Below are 24,339 nucleotides of genomic sequence, written 5' to 3'. Positions count from 1 at the left end.
GACGTTTATTGTTGAGGACGTTCGCGAAATGACAGCTACATGGGCGGCGAGACGATCTATTAACTCCAAGAAATTACAATTTTTTTAAACTTGTCTTTCTTGTACTCTACGCAAATTCATCAAACACGTTTTTGTTATCAAAGTAAAGCCGAATCGAAGTGATTTCCATACACCAGGTACTCTTTTTAGTAAAAGCTTTTATTTAACTTGCTTTGTTGTCTGTCTGTCTGTTTCATATTTTCGGAGCCAAATTTGAAAGGGTTCCCGTTGTCTCAATGAATTGAAATTTTGCATACTTATTTAATCTGCGTGACAATGCAACCCTATGTGGTTAAATACCCTCCAAAGGGGTTAAATGGGGTTTTGAAGTTTTAGGTTATGTTTAGAAATGGGTTTTCGATGTGTACATACCGTAACTTATACCAACATTAACGGTATGTTGGTCTTTGGGAAATATATTAATACCTACATTCGGTTCACTTTCATAAAAAATAGTGTAGTAGAAATTGGGTACTCTTGGTATTAAATTTTATATGAGTTGTTATGGTAACAGGTTAGTCAATTCTACCATAATGGTCTTTATGAAAGTGAACAGAGGTGAGGATGTTCTTTTAATGCAAACAGCTGTTTTCTATCACTTACCACTAAACAAGTTTGCACAAATCAGCAAAATAATGGTGCTACAATAATATGGCGAAACTAAATCTCAGAGAAAAAGACGTGTAGAATAAGTAAAGACTAAAAAGCAATAAATAAATAAAAATAAAAAAATGATCATCAAAAATCAACAATTAATTTATTTGTTGACCGTTTGTTAATGTTAATACTAGTAAATGTTAAAAAAGGATGAATTAATAAATTTCAATGTTTAGAAATTTCATTCCTGCTGTATGGGACTTCTGAAACTTACAAAATATTACAAAACGTAATAACTGTGGCTTCAGGCGACCCTTTCTGGACACAGTTTTCAAAACACCGCAGGAATTAAAATTCAAAACCTATTATGTCCCACACATTACATTTACTGACTTGGTTTTTGTCAATAAATCAACCAATAACTATTATTTTGCTAGATTATTATAAAGGCATTCGTTGTTTTTTCGACTTTGTTGTTAGAAAGTTATCGATATGTTTTGCAAAATTGCAATAAGCACTTCACGCAGAAGATTTTTTTATTTGTTAAAAAAGCTTTTTCTAGAATGTGGTCTTTTCAAAATTTATTTCTAAGATTTTGCATTAGCCTTTTCCTTACATATTTACTTTTCTTTTCTGAATTTTTTCGTAGATATTTAGATTCTTTTCTAGATTATTTCGATCGAATAGATTTTATTACAGATTCTTCTTTGGACTTTTTTTAATTCTTCGCTAGATTCCTTTTTAAATTGTTGTTCATGGTTATTTTATTCTTTACCCTAAAAGATTTTTTTTACATTTTCTAACTATTTTCCCTCTAAATCCTTTCTTCGATGTGGCTTTAGTTTGTAGATTTTTTTTGGTATGTATTTTTGTAGGTATATACTTTCTTAAATGTATCTTTAAATTTTTCCAAATTTCTTTGTCGATGCTTCTTTGGATTCTTTTATAAATCCTTCTTTACATTCTTCTTTAGACGGATTTTTATACTTATTTATGCTTTTTTCCATTGTTTAGATTACTTTGTAGACGCTTTTTTGGATTTTTTTTAAATCTTTCTCAAAATTCATTTTTAAATTGTTCTCTATCAATTTTTTGCAGATTCTTGTTTAAATTTGGTCTATAAATTCCTTTGTAAACTCTTAGTTGAACCTTTATATAAGCTCTTTTCTTTAATATTTTTTAAAGTCTTCGAGATTTTTCTCTGTTCTATGCCCTTTTTATGACATTTCTTTAGCTCTTTAGCTATCTTTAAATCATTTTGTTGACACTTATTCTTTGGATACCTTTGTAAACTCTATAATTTTTTTTCTTTAAATCTCTTTCTAAACTCTACTGTATATTCTTGTATTCTACGGATCCCTTTGATGACTATCTTTCATAAATTCAACAATAAATCTTTCTACAGATTCTTTTCTTGATTCTATATCTTAAAACATTTTTTTTCTATAATGTTTTTATATGATTTTATATTGTTTTATAATTCTTTTTTAGATTATCTTATCATATCTTTAGATTTTTATAAGTCTGTAGTCTTTATTCTCCTTTAGATTATTCACCATGATTCGTTTCCAGTTGCTTTTCGAAACTCTTTTTTGGATAACTGTTTATTTTTTTTTTTTCAAAATTTAAAAATCTTCAGAGTGTATTTCTTTGTACTATTCTATTTTTTCTAAATTTCATCTAGATTTTTCTCTGGATCTTTATGCAACCGTTTTCCTTCAGATTCCTCAATAAATTATTGTTTGCTACAATTCTTTTCTGATTTCATTCTTTTTTCAATTGTTGTTTCTATTCCAGATTGTTTTCGGAATCTTTCGCTAAATTTATTTTTAGACCAGTTTTATATTTTCTATATTCCTTCTCGAATTTTTCTAGGGTCATTTGTACACTTTTCTTGGGATGTGTTCATAAATTCTTCTTCATATTCTTTTCTAGATTCTTTTAATTCTCTTAAAAATTCTTCTTTGGATATTTATTTAGTATGATGTTTTATTATAACCAAAAAGGTTGTATCAGCAATGTTAGTGTCATACAAAAAACAACAAAATTTCAACATTTTGGTGAACGGTTTTCTCATATTTTAGCACTACGAGTACATTACAAAAGTAATGGATTAAAAAACAAATTTCGAAAGACAAATTGTACAATGAATATGCAAAAAAATGTAATATTCAATTACAATCAATAATTTTTCAGTCCATTTCCTCACACCAACACACACACACAAGTAATCAAAAATGCATTGTGTTTAGTTGATTGGTTTTGGACAATTTCCATCCTAACGGTCAGTTCCATTACCATATTAATAGCGCAGCTTAAATACGAAGATGCCCTTTTAGGCTCCGTGTGATATGTTTATGAATAAGGCCTCTGGTATCTCGTCCTTTCCTTTTTTATCGATTGTATCAGCTGCGATCGTTCACAATGGCTGTCCACTAGTGAATAATCATCGCTGATGAACCGCATCGGTGCGTAATGGTCGTCTTGTTCCAAATTGGTTTTCATTCTCAGCTGTGATTTACACAATTCATCTTCACATTTACAGCTGACTATCAATAACTGACGTTCGAAACGAAAGAATAGGTTTAATTTTCATTTTTCAATAAGTGAAACGCCGCCGCTGCGATATTAATAATAATTGTTACAAACGGACAAATCAAATTTATTGACAAGGAGGAACGGGTTATTTCTGGAGGCGCTGGTATAAACATTTCGCCATTAAAACGCACGGAAAGGGTCGTGCCCACTCATGACGACCGAAATAGAACAAGGGGCTCTGCTGATTCATGCTGAATGCAAAACGCTGCACCGGAGAAAATGACCCAATTAGAAAAACATACAGACGTTTAATAAGGGAGTGACTTGCTGAACACGGCCGAAACAGCTGCCGGCCATATCATGTGCCACAATTGTACAAAAGATACAAGTTTAACGACCTGACTCGAAAAAATAAATTTGAAAAAAAAAATCAAAGGTCTCATCACAAGTAGATTGTGATGTTGTCTTACAAGTTATAGCGAGTTGGTAATCTGCATCACCTAAAATTACTTTCAAATATAAAATTAATAAAATAATAATTTAAAGAAAAATCTAAAAACACTATACAAAGAAATCTGGAAAAGGACCGAAGAAAATAATTTAATGAAGAATCTCGAGAGAAAATTACAAAAGAAATTATATATTTATAGTAAAATCAAGATTTATGGAAAAAAATTACAAAGATTCTATAGAAAAAAATGTGCATAAAAATCTAGTGACAAATCTAGATCATAGAACATTTTTTTAACTATTTTGTCTTTAAATCTTTTCTTAAATTTGTCTTTAGTTTGTTGATTCTTTTTATTTATTTAAAGTGTGTTTTAAGATTTTTCTTCAGGCTCTCTTCTAGACACTTCTTTAGATCTTTTTGTAGGCACTTATTTGGATTCCACTCTAAATTTTCCTCTGGATCATTTTTCTTTTCTAAAATCTAGTCTATATTCTTTTGTAAATCATTTATTTAAAATGTCTCCCCTTATGATTCTTCCCTGGATTATCTCTAAAATTTTAACAATTTTAATTTTATGTAAGGCATCCTATGGATTTTTTCAAAAAATCTTCTTTATATTTTTCTAATTTTCTTTTGAAAATATTCTCTAAATCTTTGTACATATACACTATTCTTTAATATATCTTTAAATTTTTTCCAAATTTCTTTGTCGATGCTTCTTTGGATTTTTTTATAAATCTTTCTTTACATTCTCTTTAGACACTTTATTATACTTATTTTTGCTTTTTCCATTTTTTAGATTACTTTGTAGACTTTTTTTTGGATTTTTTTAATCTTTCTCAAGATTCCTTTTTAAATTGTTCTTTATCACTCTTTTGTAGATTCTTGTTAAAATTTGGTCTATAAATTCTTTTGTTGGACTGTTTTATAAACTTTTCTCTATAACATTTTTTAAACTCTTTACGATTTTTCTCCACATTTTCTATACCCTGTTCATGACTTTTCTTTAGCTCTTTAGCTACTTTTTCTCTCAATCCATCTTTCTTTAAATCTTTTTGTTGATACTTATTTTTTGGATAATTTTGTAAACTCTCTCATTTTCTTCTTTAAATCTCTGTCTAAACTCTACTGTATATTCTTATATTCTACGGATCCCTTTGACTACTATCTTTCGTAAATTCAACACTAAATCTTTCTACAGATTCTTTTCTAAATTCTAGATATTTAAACATTCTTTGCTTTTCCATTTTTTAGATTACTTTAGACTTTTTTGTCGATTTCTTTTGAAAACTTTCTCACGATTCCTTTTTAAATTGTTTTTTATTACTCTTTTGCAGATTCTTTCTTAAATTTGGTCTATAAATTCTTTTGTTTGACGTTTTTATAAACTTTTTTCTATAATATTTTTTAAGCTTTTCAAGATTTTTCTCTGTTCTATGCCTGTTCTATATAAATTTGAAAAAAAAATTCAAAGGGTCTCATCACAAGTAGATTGTGATGTTGTCTTACAAGTTATAGCGAGTTGGTAATCTGCATCACCTAAAATTACTTTCAAATATAAAATTAATAAAATAATAATTTAAAGAAAAATCTAAAAACACTATACAAAGAAATCTGGAAAAGGACCGAAAAAAAAATTTAATGAAGAATCTCGAGAGAAAATTACAAAAGAAATTATATATTTATAGTAAAATCAAGATTTATGGAAAAAATTTACAAAGATTCTATTGAATAAAATGTGCATAAAAATCAAGTGACAAATCTAGATCATAGAACAACAGAAATACAGAGAAAAAAAAAAGCAAAAAAATTTCAATTTTGAAATCAAACGTTCACGTATCTAGAGAGAGTTTTGAAAAGAAGCTGGAAAAGAGACTATCCAAGAATTATGGAACGATTTAAAAAAAGTGCTTAGAAAAGAATACAGCGTGGTCCAAAAAGATGTTGCCAAACGTTATGATGTTATAGAGGTCCCTAAGATAGGAATTTTTTGATATAAACTCCTAATCGTAAATGAGCCGTTTTGCCTCCGGAGCAGTCTTTGTCCAAAAATGAAACACTGTCTAGTTCACATAAAATACTTTAGTATTTACTTAATTAATTTACAATAGTGGTTCCAACCAGCAGTATCCAATTTTTTTACATAAATTTATTCGTTGAATTATGGAATTATGGACCCCTTGTTGCCTTTGCCGATGTCGCTGAAGAAACGACATGCTGCCACCACAGTTGTAAATTTAATATTTTTATCTTATTTTTTAGGCAAATTAATTAAATATTAAAGTCTTTTGATGTGAAAAAGTTGGCTTTACATTTTTGTACAAAGATGGCTCCAGAAGCCAAACGGCTCATTTCCGACTAGAGGTTTATTTGCGAAATTTTTCTTTCTTAATGAACTCTATAACATCCTGAAGTATGGCAACATCTTTTTGAACCGCCCTGTATAATAGATTAAAAAATCTGTATGTACATAAATTTAGTGTCGAATCTACGAGAAATACTCGCGAAAGAGTCTACGGAATATAAGAATATAGAGTTTAGAAAGAGTTCTAAAGAAATAATTTAGGGGAAAGTTTACAAAGGTATTTAAAACACTGTCTACAAAAAGATTTAAAGAAAAAAGAATTGAAAGAAAAAATTAGATAAAGAGCTGAAGAAAAGTCTTAAAGTCTTGAAAAAGCTTATAGAAAATAATATCGCAAAAATCGTGAACAGTTTAAAAACTAATCTAGAGAAGAATTTATAAAAGGATCCAAGGAAAAGTCTAAAAAAATAAAATAAGTATAAAAAATGGGAAAAAATAATTACGTATAAGAAAGAGTCTAAAGAGGTATGTAGAGAAGGATTTATAAAAAAATATAAAGAAGAATCCACAAAGAAATTTGAAAAAAGTTAAAGATACATTAAAAGAAAAGTATATATAAGGATTTAAAGAATATTTTCAGAAAGGAAATTAAAGAAAACTCTGATGTAGATTTTTTTGAAAGGTTCCAGAAAAGAATGAACATAAGATCTATTGAAAAATTTAGACAAAATCTAAGAAGCAAAAATAGAAAAATGTCTTTCTAAATAATGGATTTATAAAAGAATATTGGCTAGAGTCAAGAAAAGAAAGATTGAGAAGTGAATTTAGAAAGGAATCTAAAGATGTGTCTACTAATAAGTAGATCTAAAGAAGAGTCTAGAATAAAAAAGAATAATTATTTAATTATAGAACAATAAAATAGAAAAAAATATAATAGACTAAAGTCATTTTAGAATCTAGAAAAAAATCTGTAGAAAAGTAGAATCTGTGGAATTTAAGAAAGATAGTCAGGAGAATATAATTATGAATATAGGATAAAGTTTACAAAGAGATCTAAAGAAAAAAAAGCTGATAAAGAGGTAGAGAAAAATCCCAAGAAGTGTATAGAAAATAATGTAGAGAAAAACCGTAAATCGCTTGAAAAATAATCTAGATAAGAATTTATGTAAAGGAGACTTTACAAAATGATCTATAGAAGAATCTAGAAATTTGACAAGAATTTAAAGATGATAAAAGAAAATAGAAAATATTTTTTCAAAGTAAGAACTTGAAGAAGATTTTTTGAGCGAATCTAAAGAATCTATTAAAAAGTTTAGACAAAATTTAAGTACTAGAGAGAATATTTTAACTAATGGGTTTACAAATGAATTTAGACTTGAGTCTCTAAAAACAGGAGAATTTGGATTTCAAAATGTCTATAAAAAGATCTAAAAAAATCTGGAAGAGAATCTGAAGAAAAATCGTAAAGGGCACTTTGAAGAAGAATCTACAAACTAAAGATAAATCTAGAAAGATTTAGAGGAAAAGAATAATCAAGAACAAGATAAAAATTTTAAGAAAGGTAAAGAATACAAAGAATCATTGACAAAAATTTAAAAAAGAATCTAGCGAAGTATTAAAATTTTAAACAAAACTATAAAAGAACCTGAAGGTGAAAAATATTGTAAAAGAAACCAATGAAGAATTTTCAAAAGGATCCAGAAAAAAAAAAGAAAATCTATAAGGAACAATTTAGAGGAAACTTTTAAAAAAGACCAGATTTAGAAAAAAAAATAAAAACTAAAACAAATCCAAAGAAACATCTACAAATGATTCAAATAAAAATAAATAAAAAGGAAGTAAAAATCATGCTAAAATAAGAATTAGATTTTTTTTGTATTGTTCTATATTAAACAGTTAAACACCCAATGGCTCATTTTATTTTTAACAACGGTGTAGTCTCTCTTAAGCAACCTTTTACTTTTTTAACAGTTTATTTTAAATATCCGGAAGGATTTAACTTTAAATGCCATCTAAAACAGCAAACAATGAGTGCTATGTTCTCAATTCAAACGCCACTCTCTTGAATTAAAATCCTGAGGAACTTGCAAACCTCATTAAACACATAATCACTTTTACTTTACTTGGTCTACAAACGTTTTTATTACGAAAGTAAAAATGAATTTATTTAACATCTGGAGTAAGTCTGAATTCCGTATGTTACTTATTTGATTTCAAAATTTATAGAAACCGGATCAAGACTTCTTTTATAGAAGAAGGAAACATGTGGCAATAACAAATGAAGCACGACCAGTTATGTTTATAACATGTGTCTTCAATTTAATCACATGTTTCTCTAATAAATTGTTTTATAATTGAGAATTTATCATTTTTCTTGCGATAACAGTCGAGAAAAATAAATAATATCGTGATTGACGGCTCATAAACCCTTATGGTTTCGATAACACACAAAATCTAAGAAAAACAGCATTTTACTATGTTTTTTATTAATAACGGGCCATGTCAAAGCATGCCGCTAACAAATTGTTTGTTTTATTGCTTTTTGAGTCTTTGAACCGAAAAACTGGTGGCGGCTTCTTCAAAGGTTAACGACATTTTTAACCGCCACCGCAACTCCCATCTTGATGATCTCTAACACGCCTTAATCTATTTTTAATCTAAAGGGGCACCTTCGATAGCCCTTGATAATATCTCTGGTGTCTCTGAAACTGTCATTTTATTCAATACCTAATTGTAGCTTAACACCAACTTTAAGGGTAATTTTAAGTATTAGAAATTAGAAAAGAGATTTATCATTTGTTGAAATAATGACTCAATAATCAATTATCACTTGTTAAAAAATATAAATTTAATATAAAAAACACAACATGTTTTATATATCTCTCATTATTCAAAGTATTATTTTTATTTTTATTTTCATTCTATCAAACAAAAATGTGAGTTAAAATTTTTCACGTCGCGTTTTTTGTTTTTGGCAGTTTTTTGATCAAAAATATGAGATGGATTTCTATAATTATTTATTAGACCACTGACTAAAGCAGAAATATTTTAATAAAAATATAGAAAACTGTAATAATAATTCCACAATTTGTTTTTTACATTGATTCAAAGTGTTTTGACGAGAAAAATCGCTAAACGATAAACTAAAAAGTTTACTAGTGGAAATGTGTTAAAGTGCTGTGAATTTGGGAGCGATTTTCAGTCTACGTATACATTAATCTAAAAAAAAATTACTTTTAATTTTGAAAGATTGTGCAAGAACGAAACAGAAAATTCCTAAACTAATAAAAAATAATTCCTTTTATATTCTATGAGTTTAGGTTCTCATTTTATTGCGAAAAATTTAAACATTCTGCAGAATTCGACATAACAAAATGGAAAATCGTCAATTTTGGTTTCGCAGAAACAAGGTTAAAAATTGTAAATTAATAAAAAATTCATTACATTTCATAACTTTAATAAATAAGATGTAATTTTTTAGCGAAAGGTTTAACATTTTTTGGAATTTGCCAAAACAAAGTGGATTGGAACTGTAAATTTTTTTTCAAACGAAAGTAAAAAATATCTAAATTAAGTCTAAAACTATTGAATCAGAACAAAGTCTAAAATACTTACATCTAGTCCTGGAGTCTGTAAAAGAAACATTTTTAAATTAAACACTTTAATAAATGTAAAAAATCGCAAGTTTAAGTCAAAAATGCATTACTTATGCTTGTTTTGGCGTTTTTGTTCCCTATTTTGTAACAAAAAATTCACTAAATTCGACTGACTGAAGATAATTAGTATTAATTTTTTTCAATTTTGGCATTTTTTAAGAGAAACTTAATAAATTAAACACATTTTGCGAAAACAAAATGTGAGGTTGTTAAAGTAGAAGTGTTTTATTTGCTGTAAATTTTTAGTGAAAAACTAACTAAATTAGGAGAAATTTCAATTTGTTGTTATGTGGCTTAGAAATTAAACTTACTTTTTTACTTTTAATTGGTAGTTACATAATAATATTCGTATTTCTTAATCGTCTCGTGGTAAACTTTTTAAAAGAAATTTTTCTAAAAATCATCAAAATCCATAATTAGTAATTACATTTTTTATTCAGTTAAGATATCGTTTGTAAACCAATGTTATTGTTATCCTACAGTGGAACCTTGACTATCATACCTTCTCATGGACAAACCCAAGCTAGATATGGATAATAAATAATAAAAATTTAGCTTCGAATTTAATTCTAATGAAGTCTAATAAGAAACGGATATAACGGCGAATGTATTTATGAATTACTTATTTTAAAATCGTTTAAAACGCAAACGAAATTTTGAAATTTTCTATTATTTTAGGGAGTATTTTTCAAATTTAAAAAATCTTCTAATGAAAAATGTTACAGTTTTGTTTAAACAGCAAATAAATAAAAACCTTATCTATATTTATTTTTTTTAGAAAAAGGCATTTTAAAACTAATTGGTCTTATCTCAGGCAACTATTTCAAACTGAACAAATTTTAGGAAGAATTTTCTTCTTAGGCAATTAATAAAAAAATATATAAAAATATTCAAATTCAAAAAAATTTGGCCATGTGCAAAAATCATAAAGTAAAAACAATGAACATAAGGCATTTTCGTCTTACAATTTTCATTTTTGATTTGATAAAAGTTTCGCTGTAAAAAGACTAAGTCTAAAAGTGTCATATTATCTGTTTCGTTTTCGCAAAATATTGTCGCATTCTCAGTCAAAACCATGGTCAGGTCAGGTCAGGTTAGGTCAAAACCATAGGTCCAAACTCTAGATTCGTAGAAAAATTATGTATTTTAGATGAATTTTTGAGTTTTTAATTTTAAGTTGTAGTTTTTTTTTAGATTTCTGTTTAAACTTTTTCTAGATATTTTTTTAAATTCTTTTTTAGTCTCAGGTCTTGTTAAAATTTTCTTCTAAGTGGTCCTATAGTCTTTTCCTGACGATTCTCATTCAGTTTTTTTTCCTTCATCATTTTGTATATTCTTTATTATAATATTTGTTGTTTTCTTTGGACTCTTGTAATTCTTCGTTAGATTGTTGTCTTTGATTTTTCTGTTCTTTACCCTTCTCAAGATTTTTTCTCTAAATCTTTTTCTACATTTGTTTTCACTTCTAGAATCTATATAATTTTATAAATTCATTATTTAAAATGCTCTTTCTTTATGATTTTTTCCTAGAAGATTCGTATATAAACTCTCCTTAGTTTTCTTTCAAAAACATCTTTTTTAGTTCTTTTTATTTAAAATGAAATTTTGAACCTTTCAACCTCATTTTGAGAAAACACAGATGATAAAGCACTTCTAGTTGTAAGTTTGCAAGGTTTGCTAGATCCAGTGAAAATAAGACATTTTTTAAGCAACCTTACAAATTTACAACTTATTATTATGTTTCAATGAGATTTTTCGAATTTTGCGAATTTTTTGGTATAAAACGTTCTAGGTTCAGCAAAAAAAATTGAGTTTGTGTCCTTTTGTGTCAAAACATTACCAGAAACTCGAAATTTTTGGTGTGTACAATCAAGGTTTTACTGAATTTCCTTTTTCTTTTCAGGCATGTGCTCCTCGTTACACCTGGTTTCCACGCGGTCGTTCCCGTCGAGATCCTGTAGGAACTTGCTACGTTTGCAACGGTTTCTTCGAGAAATTCAACGAATACTCACCTTGTAGAACATGTAAGTCTTATAATTACATCACTAACCACAATTTCTTTACGTATTTAACCAAAATTGACTCACTTTTGCCTCAAAATAAACACAGGCACGTGATGTCATCAAAATCTCCTGAATTATCTAAAAAAATCCGGAAGTTTGTCTTCGGTTCAGTTCCTGTGGTTGACGTCACGCCATGTGGTCCACACGTGTAAGGGCACGTGCAGCCCAACAAATTATTTTATTTATTAATTAATCCGTTGAAACCGTGAAATGAGGATTAACAGCGGTTTCAACACACATAGGATTTGGAACCCTTTAGTTTTAGTGTTTTTACCTATCTATTAGATGCGGGATGGTCGGTTTATTGGTGTCGACAAGTGTCAGATTGTTTGATAAACAGATGTGGCGCCTCTGTTTAATTGTTTGATTGACACAAATGTATGTCGGTCTGAAGATGTGCTTCAGGAAATGATAAAGTTATCTTAAGAGGCATTTTATGGTGGCAGTTTGTGGTAACAATTGCTGAGTGTTTAGTAATTCAAAGACTGAGATCTATTATGTGTTCTTACCTACTAATTTCATATAAAAAAACAGAGAGTGAAAAATGACTACAATTTTGAAATAAAAATAATTTTCTCCTTTATTAGAGTAAACTTCAAAACGCAAAGCATGCTTTTACTTTCATTAATTGTCTTGTCGTAATTAATTGTAACACTTCAGGATTAAACTTTAGAATCTTTTAGTTTGTTGCCTTGCTTTTGCAACCATTTACCTAAATTTATACCTGTGATGAGTTGCGTTATAAACATGATATTATCTGAGGTACATTACTTTTAAATCAAAAAGCTCAGCCTATCTGCGAACTTATCTAAAATTAACGTAAGAAGATTGTGTTATTTTTAAAGATTGGGACGCCTTTTTAAATTAACTTGGAGTGAAGAATTTCTGATAAAATATATCGATAACGATAACAGCTATAGGCTTGAACCTGAATAATTTGTTTCAAATAACACAAAAAGTATTTGGGTACAATGAATTTTTCAAATTTTACTAATTTATGTATTTGGTTTATAAAAACCTGGAACATGCTCTATAGATTCTTCTTGGTCTTTTATGACTATTTTTTAGATTTTTTAGATTCGTTTCATTGTTTTTATAAATCCTATTCTACATTTTTTTAGACTTCTACCCTTTTCAAGACATTTCTTTTGGTTTATTTTTCTTTTCGCCCTTCTTTCTTTTATAAACCTTCTCTAGATTATTATCTAAACTATTGTAATAAATTATTACTCATTTTCTTCTAGACACTTTTTTAATTTAGAATTCTCCTCTAAATGTATTTTTCTAGACTTCAGCCTATATTTTGTTATTACTTTTTCATTATTCTTCTCCACATTTCTTTTTATCGTCTTTCTCTTCCCATTCCTTTCTACAATCTGTCTATAAATGAATGTGGGATCGTAGTAGGTATTATAAAAGTTTGTCGTTTCTTTAAAAAAAAAAACGAACTATATTAGGATATGAAAAAAAAAGTCTTACTGGTTGCCGGGGTACAGGCAAATTTAAATTCCAGAACTGCCTGAGATTTTACACTGTTTTATAAACAGTCCGTAGATTCTGGATACCTTTTTAAACATTAATTATTCTTTAAATTGTTTCAACTCAGTTTATATTCTCACCTGAGGATGACCAGTTGAAATGCGTTGTATTTCAAATAAACGTTTGGTGTGTCGGGTTTTTAAATTTTGTTTTAGTTCATGATTCTAGATTCCTTTTCAGATTTTGTTTTGATTTTTTGACAGATCTTTATATAGTGAAAAGATTTTTACAAGTAGGTTTTTTGAATTTACCTAGGTTGAAGAATTTGTGATAAAATTGTTTATTTCCTGATTTATTCCTAGACATTTCCTTTGGTTTCTTTTATAAATTCTCCTCTCGATTTATCTAAACTTTAGACTTGATGATACTTCTCCAGCTTTTTTTACGCTCCTTTTAGAGTTTTTTCCATAGAAGTTTGTAAATTTGTCCCCACACTTTTTACAATCTTTTCTAAACTTTTGTGACTCTAATCTACATTCTAAGGATTTTTTTCAATTATTCTATAATTTTTTTCAGAATGTTTTCTAGACATTTCCAGTCTGGATTCCTCTTTAAATTGTTTTTTATACATCTTTTTTCTTTTCAAGATTTTGTTTAATTTTTCAATGAACTTTTTTGTAATAAAATAATTAGACTGATTGAAGCACATAACAGTATATAGACTATATAGAAATGATGTGATTCTAATTTACATTCTAAGCATTTCTTTTAAGTAATTTATAATTTTTTTCAGAATGTTTTCTAGATATCTCCAGTCTGGATTCTTTTTTAAATTGTTCTTTATGCTTCTTTTTTAAATTCTTCTCACGTCTCTGTTTGGGTTCATATTTTCTAAACTGTAGACTTGATACTTCTCCAGCTTTTTTGCGCTCTTTTTAGCGTTTTTTCCATAGAAGTTTGTAAATTTGTCACCACACTTTTTACAATCTTTTCTAAACTTTTGTGACTCTAATCTACATTCTAAGGATTTTTTTCAATTATTCTATAATTTTTTTCAGAATGTTTTCTAGACATTTCCAGTCTGGATTCCTCTTTAAATTGTTTTTTATACATCTTTTTTCTTTTCAAGATTTTATATAATTTTTCAATGAACTTTTTTGTAATAAAATAATTAGACTGATTGAAGCACATAGACTATATAGAAATGATTCGTTTCAAATAACAAAAACAACTACGAGATCACAATGAACTTTTTTTTTGATTCACAAAAACATGGAACATTCTTGAGATTCTTTAATTTTTTTTTCCTTAAATTTTACTTGGATGTTGAAAACGAACTTTTTTATAATAAAATGATTAGACTGAAGTACATAACAGTATAAAAACTAGAAACAAAATGATTTGTTTCAAATAACAAAAACAACTACTAGATCACAATGAACTTTTATTATTTTTTTTTTGATTTAAAAAAACATGGAACATTGTTGAGATTCTTTTTTAAAATGTTCTTTCCTTTTTTTAAACTTTACTTGGATCTTGAAAATTAATATATAAATAAATAATAATAACAATTAATAATATTTATTGGTCTTTATGATTCTCCCCTGATTCTTTTAATATCCTTCTTAAGATTTTACTTTAGTTTATTGTCATTTTTTTCTCCCAATCTTTCTTTACTTTTTAAACCCCCCACTAAATTAATATACATATTATCTAAATTGTTCGCTGTGATTTATCTTTAGATTTTTTCTAGACACTTCTTTTGATTCATTCATTTAGAAATTCTCCTCTAATTTTTTTCTTTACATCTTTTTCTTGATTCTGGACTATATTCTTTGTGATAATTCTTGATATTGTTTTACCTTTCTTTTTACCTTCATTTTCTCTAAATCTTTCTATAGACTTCCTCTAGAATTTTCCACAGATCCTTCGTAAATTCGCCATTCTTTTTTCAGATTCCTTTCTAGACTCTAGTGACTCGTCTGATCTATATATAAACATTTCTTTAAAATTTTCTTCATTATTTTTTCAAAAGTCTCCCAGGTATCTATGTAAAAAGAAAATTTTTACAGATACACCTTAGAACTTAAACTAAACTAAACTTAAATTGAAGAATTTCTAGTAAAATACTATTGATGATAGTATAACTACAGGCTAAAATCAAAACGATTATTTGAAATAACTCTAAAACTATTTGATTAATTTGTGATATTTTAATATTTGAGTACAAATTTTCTTGTTCTTGACACTTTCTCCGTGCATAAGAGAACAATCTCTGTTTTTAATTAAGTTAATTTAGTCATAATTAGACAATGTAAAAAATGCACCTTGTTACAAAATAACTCATGATGCCTGTTCATCAAGTCACCTATGAAATTTGAACGTAACGTGCAGCTTAATTTAAATTGTGAATGCCATTAAAGTGACAGATCTATCACATTAATGCAAAAAGGCTTCGAATAAAAAAACGAAAGAACAGACAACAAAAATCACGTAAATATAAATCAACACAAACCTTACACTTGAAGAACTTTGCCAAAAAAAGTAAGCAAAAAGCTAATTCAAACATTTGACAGAAAAACTATATGTAATAGTCATTTGAAAGAATATGAATTTTATAGTCAACTTAACGAATAACCATTTTTGAACACATTCATCTGAAATAATCGACCTGATTTAAAGAAAAAAATAGTCATTTTCTTAACAAGATCAATATGAACATTGTGTAATTTAATTTGATTGTTATTTAATTTTTTTGCAAAAATGTCAAAAAAAACGTACGCCTGCCATAAAATATAGTCATTAAAGCCCTCAAAAAAATGTCTAGATAAAATGCCGCTATTAATTCTGAATAACGAATGAAGAGTGAACGTTGATGTTGACACCTTAATCTTCAAATTTAATTTGAAACAAGCATCTTCCGACAGATTAAGAAATCCAACGCTAAGCCAACGCAAAAGAATGTATTCCTTGAATCATAAACCATTTAAAAAATGAGCCACGACCCATCATAACGCCTTAATCCGAATCCATTTGCATTTATTTCTCTCCTGTTTTCCATAAATTAGTTCCCACCTAAAAATACTCATTAGTTGTGTAACTCCGGTAGCTCTCTTGAGGGTTCAACGACTACACACCCCACTGTTTATTTTCATTTAGTCTAAATACGAGCTGCTGGATATTAACCGGAGATTGTTTGTATCTTCAAATTAGTGAAAAAAAGCCGAAACTTGGGGATGCGACGAGTGACGACACTAAATCACCCGAGACGACCTCCCGTGCATAAAAATTCCCCAAGCAAAAGTCTCACATTACCTGAAGCCACAACCGTCACGCTATTACCATTTTTTATAGCTTTTCCGCGGAACTTTTGTTCCAAGGAGAGAGGAAGTTGTAAATTCGGGCGAATTTTAAGCAAGCGCTATAAAATTCAAAACAGACCACCAAAGTATGGGAGTTCAACCCCTAATAGAGGCACTTCCTTGTCTGTTTGTTTAGGAATAACGCACATGTTACCAATTAAGTCAAGTCAAGCGTGTGACAAATTGTCGCGAGTTCATTCAAAGTAACTAACACTCCATTGTTGGACGAAATTGGCTCGGAAATGAGAATTGCTTTATTACGGTCCTGACCTTTCTACCTGTTTACATGACGTAAAAGGGTTGTTTTGTGGAACACATCCGATCGCGATAACATAACTGAAAGCCGGGGGTTTATGGGCATGGGACGTGTGTGGATTTTTAAATAAACCATGGGAATTTAAATATTATACACGGGGTGAGCTAAAACAAAACAAAGAACGGCAGTCGTATTAATAAGTGTAATTTTAAACAAAGTAGAACGTATTACCTACTTGCAAATACAGAAACGTAACGAAATAACTATACTTATTAAAGTTAATTAGTACTCGTGGAACACCATGTGCAATTGTTGTTAATTGTTTATCTTTTATTTTCTATTTTGTGGTCTATTTTCAAGCTTGTTTTCTTCCTTCTTTGGAAAACATAAATATGTAGTTTAGTATGTCTTGACAAATTTTGACTTGGCCATTTTACAGGGCCAAATTAATTTGACTCATGAAGCCGTGTAAAATAGTTAACACACAAGATGAGTACTAAGCTTTTTTAAAAAATCCTAAATATATTTGTAAGACGTCGAAATACAATTAATAAATATTATCCGTTCACGATTGTTTTAAATTCTCAGCAGGCGTAGATATATTTTTGTTAGGTTGGCCTCAGGTCCTGTCAGGTACTATCTTTATGACATTGTCTTGTCAAAAATTCGCTGTGTTGTCAGTTCTACTACTTATTAATTTAAAATGCCGAGAGTAATTTCTGTTGATAAAAAAGCGTGTATCAAAAGATGCTTTAGAGAATGCAAGAAAGACAGATCAGATTTTTTTAACTAATGATAATGAGTAGAATAACAATAAAAACGTATTCAATTATTTATTTAAAGAACGAAGTAAACTGACAACAGTCCTTGGTTGTCATCAATTATAACCCAAAATAAATTTTTTATGACAACTCACAGTACTGCCAAATAAAAGGTCAGATTTTCATAGATAGTCCGAATTTAAAACAATCGTGAACGGTGTATAGTTAAAAATACGTACCTAATTTCCACTCATTAAAAAGCTATCACAAAACTGTGTAAAATATTGTCGCAGTGAACAAAATGTTGCTACACAAAAAATATACAAGGTAAAGTAAAAAAGTAAGGTAAAGAAGTAAAAATAATAATTTTCTGAGCAGGTTGATTTTCTTGTAATACTCGTATCTTTGGTAAATACTACGTTCTGGTATTATTTAAAAATTTGGGTTAACATTGATTTTTGAGAAATAGCCTCATTTTTAATTTTTTTAATGACAACCATCTTGTTAATCAAGTACAATGTGTTTTTAAATGATTCTCATCTGGTTCACTTTGAAATTGGTTTACATGTAAAAAAAATGTGCCAATCTACTCAATAAATGTCAAATCCGTCAGGTGTGAAATTCAATTAATTTCTTTAAAAAATTTCGTTAAAATGCAATTAAATTGTTACACTGTGCAAGAAAACACTTTTATTATCGAAGCTTATTTCCAAAGCCGAGACTTAATAAATGGAGAATGTATAAATGCCTATCATTAGTTCTATGAAGTGGCATGATTTTACATGAGAAATTCACAGACGACTAGATGAGAATCATTTAAAAACACATTGTATAATTAGACTGAATTACTACAGAGTGTGGACAATTTACAATCAAATCTTTCAAATTTTGATACTGCTTATTACTATTCTTCTTAATAAACTAACTGGGAACTCCAGACATTTTTTCAGCTTTCAGTTCGTAATAAGAACGAGCATTTTTTTCTTATTACAAGACTTATCTTAAATCCCAAAAACATTCCTGTCAACCATTTTGACACAAAAAATATACAGGGTACCAGTTGAAAATAAAAATTTGGTAGTGTACCGTCTTGACATAAGCCACTACAAAAAATAGTAGTTTATTATTCAATTAAAAAAATTGTTCATTTTCTGTGAGTGATGGGTTTCACGAGCAGATAATGCCAACTTTTTTTACTTGTATAACACAACGTTTTCTTTTATAGGTGCATTGAGAAATTTTTGTTAAATTTTTTTACCAATAGAACAAAAAATTCACCAAATGGCTACTTTATTTAGTCAAATTATTGTTGTATGGCTTTAATTGAAGAAAATTGATTTTGTTATTCTCTTTAGGAACATCTGGATTTGTTAAAGTTTCTTTATAAAATGGAAAAATGGCAAGGGGACGAATGCCAAACTGTAACACCCTGCATAAAATATTTCTGGTAGCCTCACGACTTTGACATTCCCAACTATACATAACTAGGGCAATAACCTTTGTATAAATAGGTACTATTATGAATAAAAACGCCAATTATTTTAGTTATTTTGTCAAAAATAAACCTTACTAACATTCACTTCTTGAATTAAAATGGAATATTTTTGCAACATGTTTTTTCTAATTATGCACCAATTGAGTACATTCAGGAAAAGAGTATATTATACAGCGTGCTCAAAAACTGGCACACCAACTCAATGGTGTGTGGTAGAGAACTGGTTACATATAAAGGTAAAAATAGTAAAAAAATTCTTTGTATTGAAGTTATTGATAAATAACGGATTTTAGATAAATGATATGTGGCAACGTTGCCTAACAGTCATGATCGCAATAGAATTTGAGCAACAATAAAAATAAATTATTTTTGAAACGGTTTCCTAGGAAATAATTCCCAGTGTTGGCACATCTACACATTGTGATTTTTTTGTAATTTTAAATTTTTTTAAATTAAAGAAACTGCTAAAGTCTGATTGTAAATTTAAAAATAATTATTCATCGTTGTATTCGGGAACGATTACTTAGTGTGAAACATAAAAACATAAAAAAATAATGAAAACTGAAGAAGTTAACAAAATAAGTTTGTAGCTCCAGATTTTTTTAAATATGGGTTTAGGAATTTTTTCAAGATTTTTCCCATGATCTACACATGCTTCTCAACAACGTACCACTGAGTTGGTGCGCCAGTTTTTGAGCACCCTGTATTAGCAAACTTTTGAATTTTGAATATAATTTTAATTTGATATTTTTTGTGTATTGGAAAAAATGTAATGTAAAATAAAATAGTGAATGGTACATATTCTAAAACTTATTGTCAGTAAATTTTTGTCTTTGGAAGTTAAGTATTATTCCAAAATTTAATTTAGAAACTTTTGTCTCTTGCAAAATAACTTTTTTTGAATTTCGATGAAATTAGTTGCAGATGTGTAAAACTTTGGACTGAAAAAATACATTTTTAGCTTGAACTTTCCAAAAAAATCTTTTTTTTGACTAAATGTATAAGTATTTAAAATACTTCTAGGAATATTTCGAGGAGAAAATTGAATAAAATGTTTTTTTTTCCAAAAAAAAAACAACTTGGAAGGCTCCTCAAACCATTTTTATCCAAATTTTAGTTAAGTGAACCTGAATTGTAATGTTTAATTTTTGAGAATCAAATAAAACTTAAATATGAAAATTTCACTTCTACAGGGTGTTTCACATCACTTTACGAGGTTTAATGTAGGCACCCAAATATACAAAAGTCACAAGACACTAGATACAAAAAATACACGTTTATTGTCTCATAATAGTCATAAATTTTAGTTTTTCACAAACAATTATCATGTGTTATGTCAAGAGATGTCATGTATATGATTTCAATCCATTTAATTAAACATTAACTACCTAAAAACGTAATTTGTCAAGGGGTGAACAAACTAGAGAAAACTATCCAATTTTTTCAAAATTTGTAATTGAGATCGAATTGGGATATGGTATTGTTGTCATTTTACAGGCGTATGTTTTGTAAAATTATGTGAAACACCCTGTATAATGAATTATTTGATAACAATGTGGTTCCAATCTTTAGACTGAAATTCTTCAATTCAAGTTAATGTAAAAAATTAACACAACCTTTTTATTTTAATTTTTGATAATTTTTGATTTAAAAAGTAATCTATCTTCAGATATTATCTTTTGTATTAATTCATTACAGATATAATAAATAAAAGAATTCTTAAAAAACTCAAAAATTTGACTTTCATATATTACATTATATAATTTACATTAGTTTGCTACCAAACATTCTAGTTTAAAAAGGCTTGCCCAAAAATTTAGAAAAAATATGTGTGTGGCAATTAATAACCACCTTAACTCAACTTTTAAAAACACCTTAACGTCTTAAGGGGTGATTATCGGATTACTATTTTAATTAAGTAGAAACTTTTTGATTACCTTTTTTGATTGTAAAAATCAAGAAAATAGAAGGTGAAACTTGAGCACAAAAATCAGATTTGGATTTTGAGAAATATTTTGAGAAAACAAAAGATTCGTTTAGGTCTTGTAATGAATGATTATTGGTTCATTCGTTTTTTTTACAATCAAAAGCCTTTTTGACAAGTTTTCATTATGTTTTTACAGTCAAAGGCTTTTTGGATGAGCTTTGTTAAGAAAAATGAAGAAACTCATGTACGAGATGACACTTCAGGAAAATACAATTTGTGTAGTGTTACATGTTTTTAACTCTAATAAGGTTTTAGCTGAAACTTCCAACACAATATTTGTCTTTTTATTTAAAATCTGACAGAGTAATTTACATAGCCTTGATTAAGGACACTTCAAAATTTGTCTGCATTATTATTAAGCAAATTTGTAATAACTCTCACACAATTATTGTCACAAAGCCACATCTCCAGAAAATTTATTTACACGATTACCAAACCCCATCATCTTCCTGTGTTCAATTAGTGAACAATGGACGTCCCACCGTCCACACTCCAGACCATAAATAATTTTTGTTGTGATTTTCGTAGTGTTTCGATCGCCCACACTGTTGTTTACATTAATTTCTGTGTGAAGAACGTTCGTTTGCAACGGTCAATAGCTAAATAACCGGCAGCAAGTAACAGACTCTGTATTTATCTTGTTAGAGTTTAAAGAGCCCACTTGCGATTATTAGCGCGGTAGTTATAAATTAATCGCTTGAAATGGGTTTTTTCTGTTGCAGATCAATGGGGATACCATCGGCAAGGGTCATGTCAGGCTGGTTTCAGCGCAGCCATAAACTCGGTAAGTGCTCGACGTTTATTAATGGGAATTTTAATTGAAAAACCATTTTTTTTAATTAATTTAGTGTTATGTACGGGTAAGTGGGCTAATATTTTAATTGCGGACGCAGTTGACGACTTTTATGATTTGCTACTGGGGAAATTTTAATAACCACATATACAGGGTGAATGACAAAAATGTTGAAAACTATTTTTTTGATAATTGTCTTGCCTACCTACGAGTACTCTTGATATTACGAGTATCTTTCTTGTCGTATTATTAGAAGCAATTAAGTAAGTCAGCAAACAAATCGTCTTATAAAATTTAAAGAAACAAAAACATAAAACTGGGACAAATCCGCTAAAAATACTAAAAAATTGGAAGTTTAAAAAATCAGTAAAAAACATAATTTTCAAAATTTAGTAAGAATAAATAAATAAATAAGAAATAAATAAGAGTATTAAAGAAATATTGAAGGAAAAAATTGTTAATAAGAAAATTTACAAAACTTCATGCTTATACATAATACATCTAGTACATCAACATTTATTTTAAATATTTCTGGCGAGACGAAGTTTATTATGTGGCATAACATTATACAGGGTAAATCTCTTAAAAGTGTTTTTTGTTATATCTCATTTCAGTTCATAGTAGAATTTTGCAACAGCGCATTTAAATTTTTTTGTGTTATTAAAAATAAAGCACAAATTGAGAGTTCGTGTATAAAAAAGAATTATGTATTATACTAAATTCCAGCGTCAAATTTTGAGCCACAAGAACTCACCAGAAACTTAATTTCTGCTTCATTTCACTTCAAAAAATGTTAAATATACATTTTATATTTGTCTTTATGAATGTGCATTTATTTAATTTTTCAAAGATTTCTTGTAACCAAACCGAATTTATTGATATTAAGCATCCGTGATATTTAGTTATTGAGCCACTGAATGGGTTAAATTAATTGTAGATCCTTAAAACATTTCTTCCAGAAAGTGTTCACAGTTGGATTTGTGTTGTACTCTCAATGACAAGTGACAATTAAAAATGTCAAAATTTCAAATCCAGATTGCCATGAAAACACGTTTGAAATCAAAACAGTTTTCAAATCGAATTGAAACCTTCATGAAAACGTAGTAAATGTTGTTTTGTGCAAAATGCGTAAAATAATTGTCAACAAACCAAAAAAAAGATTGTAAAAGCAAACGCTCATTTCTGTGTGATTATCAATACATCATTCATTTTTGAGATACACTGAAAAATACTTTTATCAGGTTCACTCTGTATATACTGTATGCTATTCTGCAGCCTGTTTTTCTCAAAAAATAATACCAAATCTGATTCTAATAATTATAATGTGTGTTATTCTTCTGTAAAATAAAACTAACAATAGTTAAACACACCTGAGACAAATTATAAACTCCCAAAATTAAACATAAAAATCAACAAATGTAAAGAGCAAATAAATAAACTTCAAAATGTAAAATGTCAAAAAAACAAAAAGAGTCTAAAAATTCTAAAAAAATATCAAACAAAACATCCTAAAAAATCGACGAAAAATTTTTGAATGTTGATTAGTCAAAAATCATATTCCTATGATATACTTACCTATAGTACATGATACATTTACAGTACATAAGTACATAGTACATAAGGCTCAAGAACTAACCTAAACCATACTTGATATTTTGATTTTTAAATTTTTGGAGAAAGTAAGATTTTAAAATTTTTTATTAGAAAAAATTGTGGCTCCAAATAGAGATTTTTGATATTCTTAGATTGTAAATTGTCCATTTTTCCAAATTTGTACAAGTAAACTTATCGATTGAATTTTTCATGTTTTTCAGTTTCAAACTACAAATATCCTTGTTATTAATTTTTTGACTATTTTAAGAATATTTAACCATTAAGAACTTTCTATCTTAATATTTTTGTATAGACACAAAATTATCGTGGTTTAGTTTTCTGTAATCTTATACTGTATAATCTTATACTGTATAATATACTGTACAATAATATCGCGGAAATTAATCAATAATTTACAAATAACCGTTTTTTGTTGGCAACATTTTAAGCCTTCTTTTTAATATCATATACACACTATTTTAAAACACGTTTCCGATAACAACGTGTTTTAAATTAAAATTTTCCAACAAAAAAATTTGAATCACACTTATGCGAAAACGCTTAAAGACCTCAAACCTTAAGCTTGTGTTTTCGCACTCATATTATTAATAACTATGAAATTACCAGGGAAATTGAAAACATCAAATTCTCTTAAATTATACCCCATTGATTCCAATTAAAAACTTGAAAAAACTTAGTTAAACAAAAAAACCTAAAATACTTATGAAAACTTTTTAAAAACTCAAATAACACTGAACCAAAAAACTCTTGAAAAATTGAACAACTTCAAAAATAAAATTTAAAGAGAGCTCATTATTAACAACTAAAAATTCTTGGTATCAGTATTTCAACAGAAACAGAACATAACATAAAGTTTAATGCAAAAAAACAAAAATATAATATAGGTTGTTAATTTTAACAGGTGACAGAGCTCAACGAATAAAACGTTTTTTCTATGTGTCAT

General features: G+C 28.1%; 1 protein-coding gene across 2 annotated transcripts in view; it reads left to right on the top strand.

The window, feature by feature from the left end:
• Positions 1-24,339, top strand: part of if (inflated) — a 125,563-nt gene that overhangs the window by 67,508 nt on the left and 33,716 nt on the right. For both annotated transcript variants that reach the window (XM_008200376.3, XM_008200375.3), the window contains exons 4-5: positions 11,490-11,610; positions 21,712-21,773. In XM_008200376.3, coding sequence (XP_008198598.2) covers positions 11,490-11,610; positions 21,712-21,773 — 183 coding nt within the window. The remainder of the gene's footprint in view (positions 1-11,489; positions 11,611-21,711; positions 21,774-24,339) is intronic.

Source organism: Tribolium castaneum, chromosome 2, assembly GCF_031307605.1.
Source record: "Tribolium castaneum strain GA2 chromosome 2, icTriCast1.1, whole genome shotgun sequence".
NCBI lineage: Eukaryota > Metazoa > Arthropoda > Insecta > Coleoptera > Tenebrionidae > Tribolium > Tribolium castaneum.
This window is presented reverse-complemented; position numbering and strand designations above follow the sequence as displayed.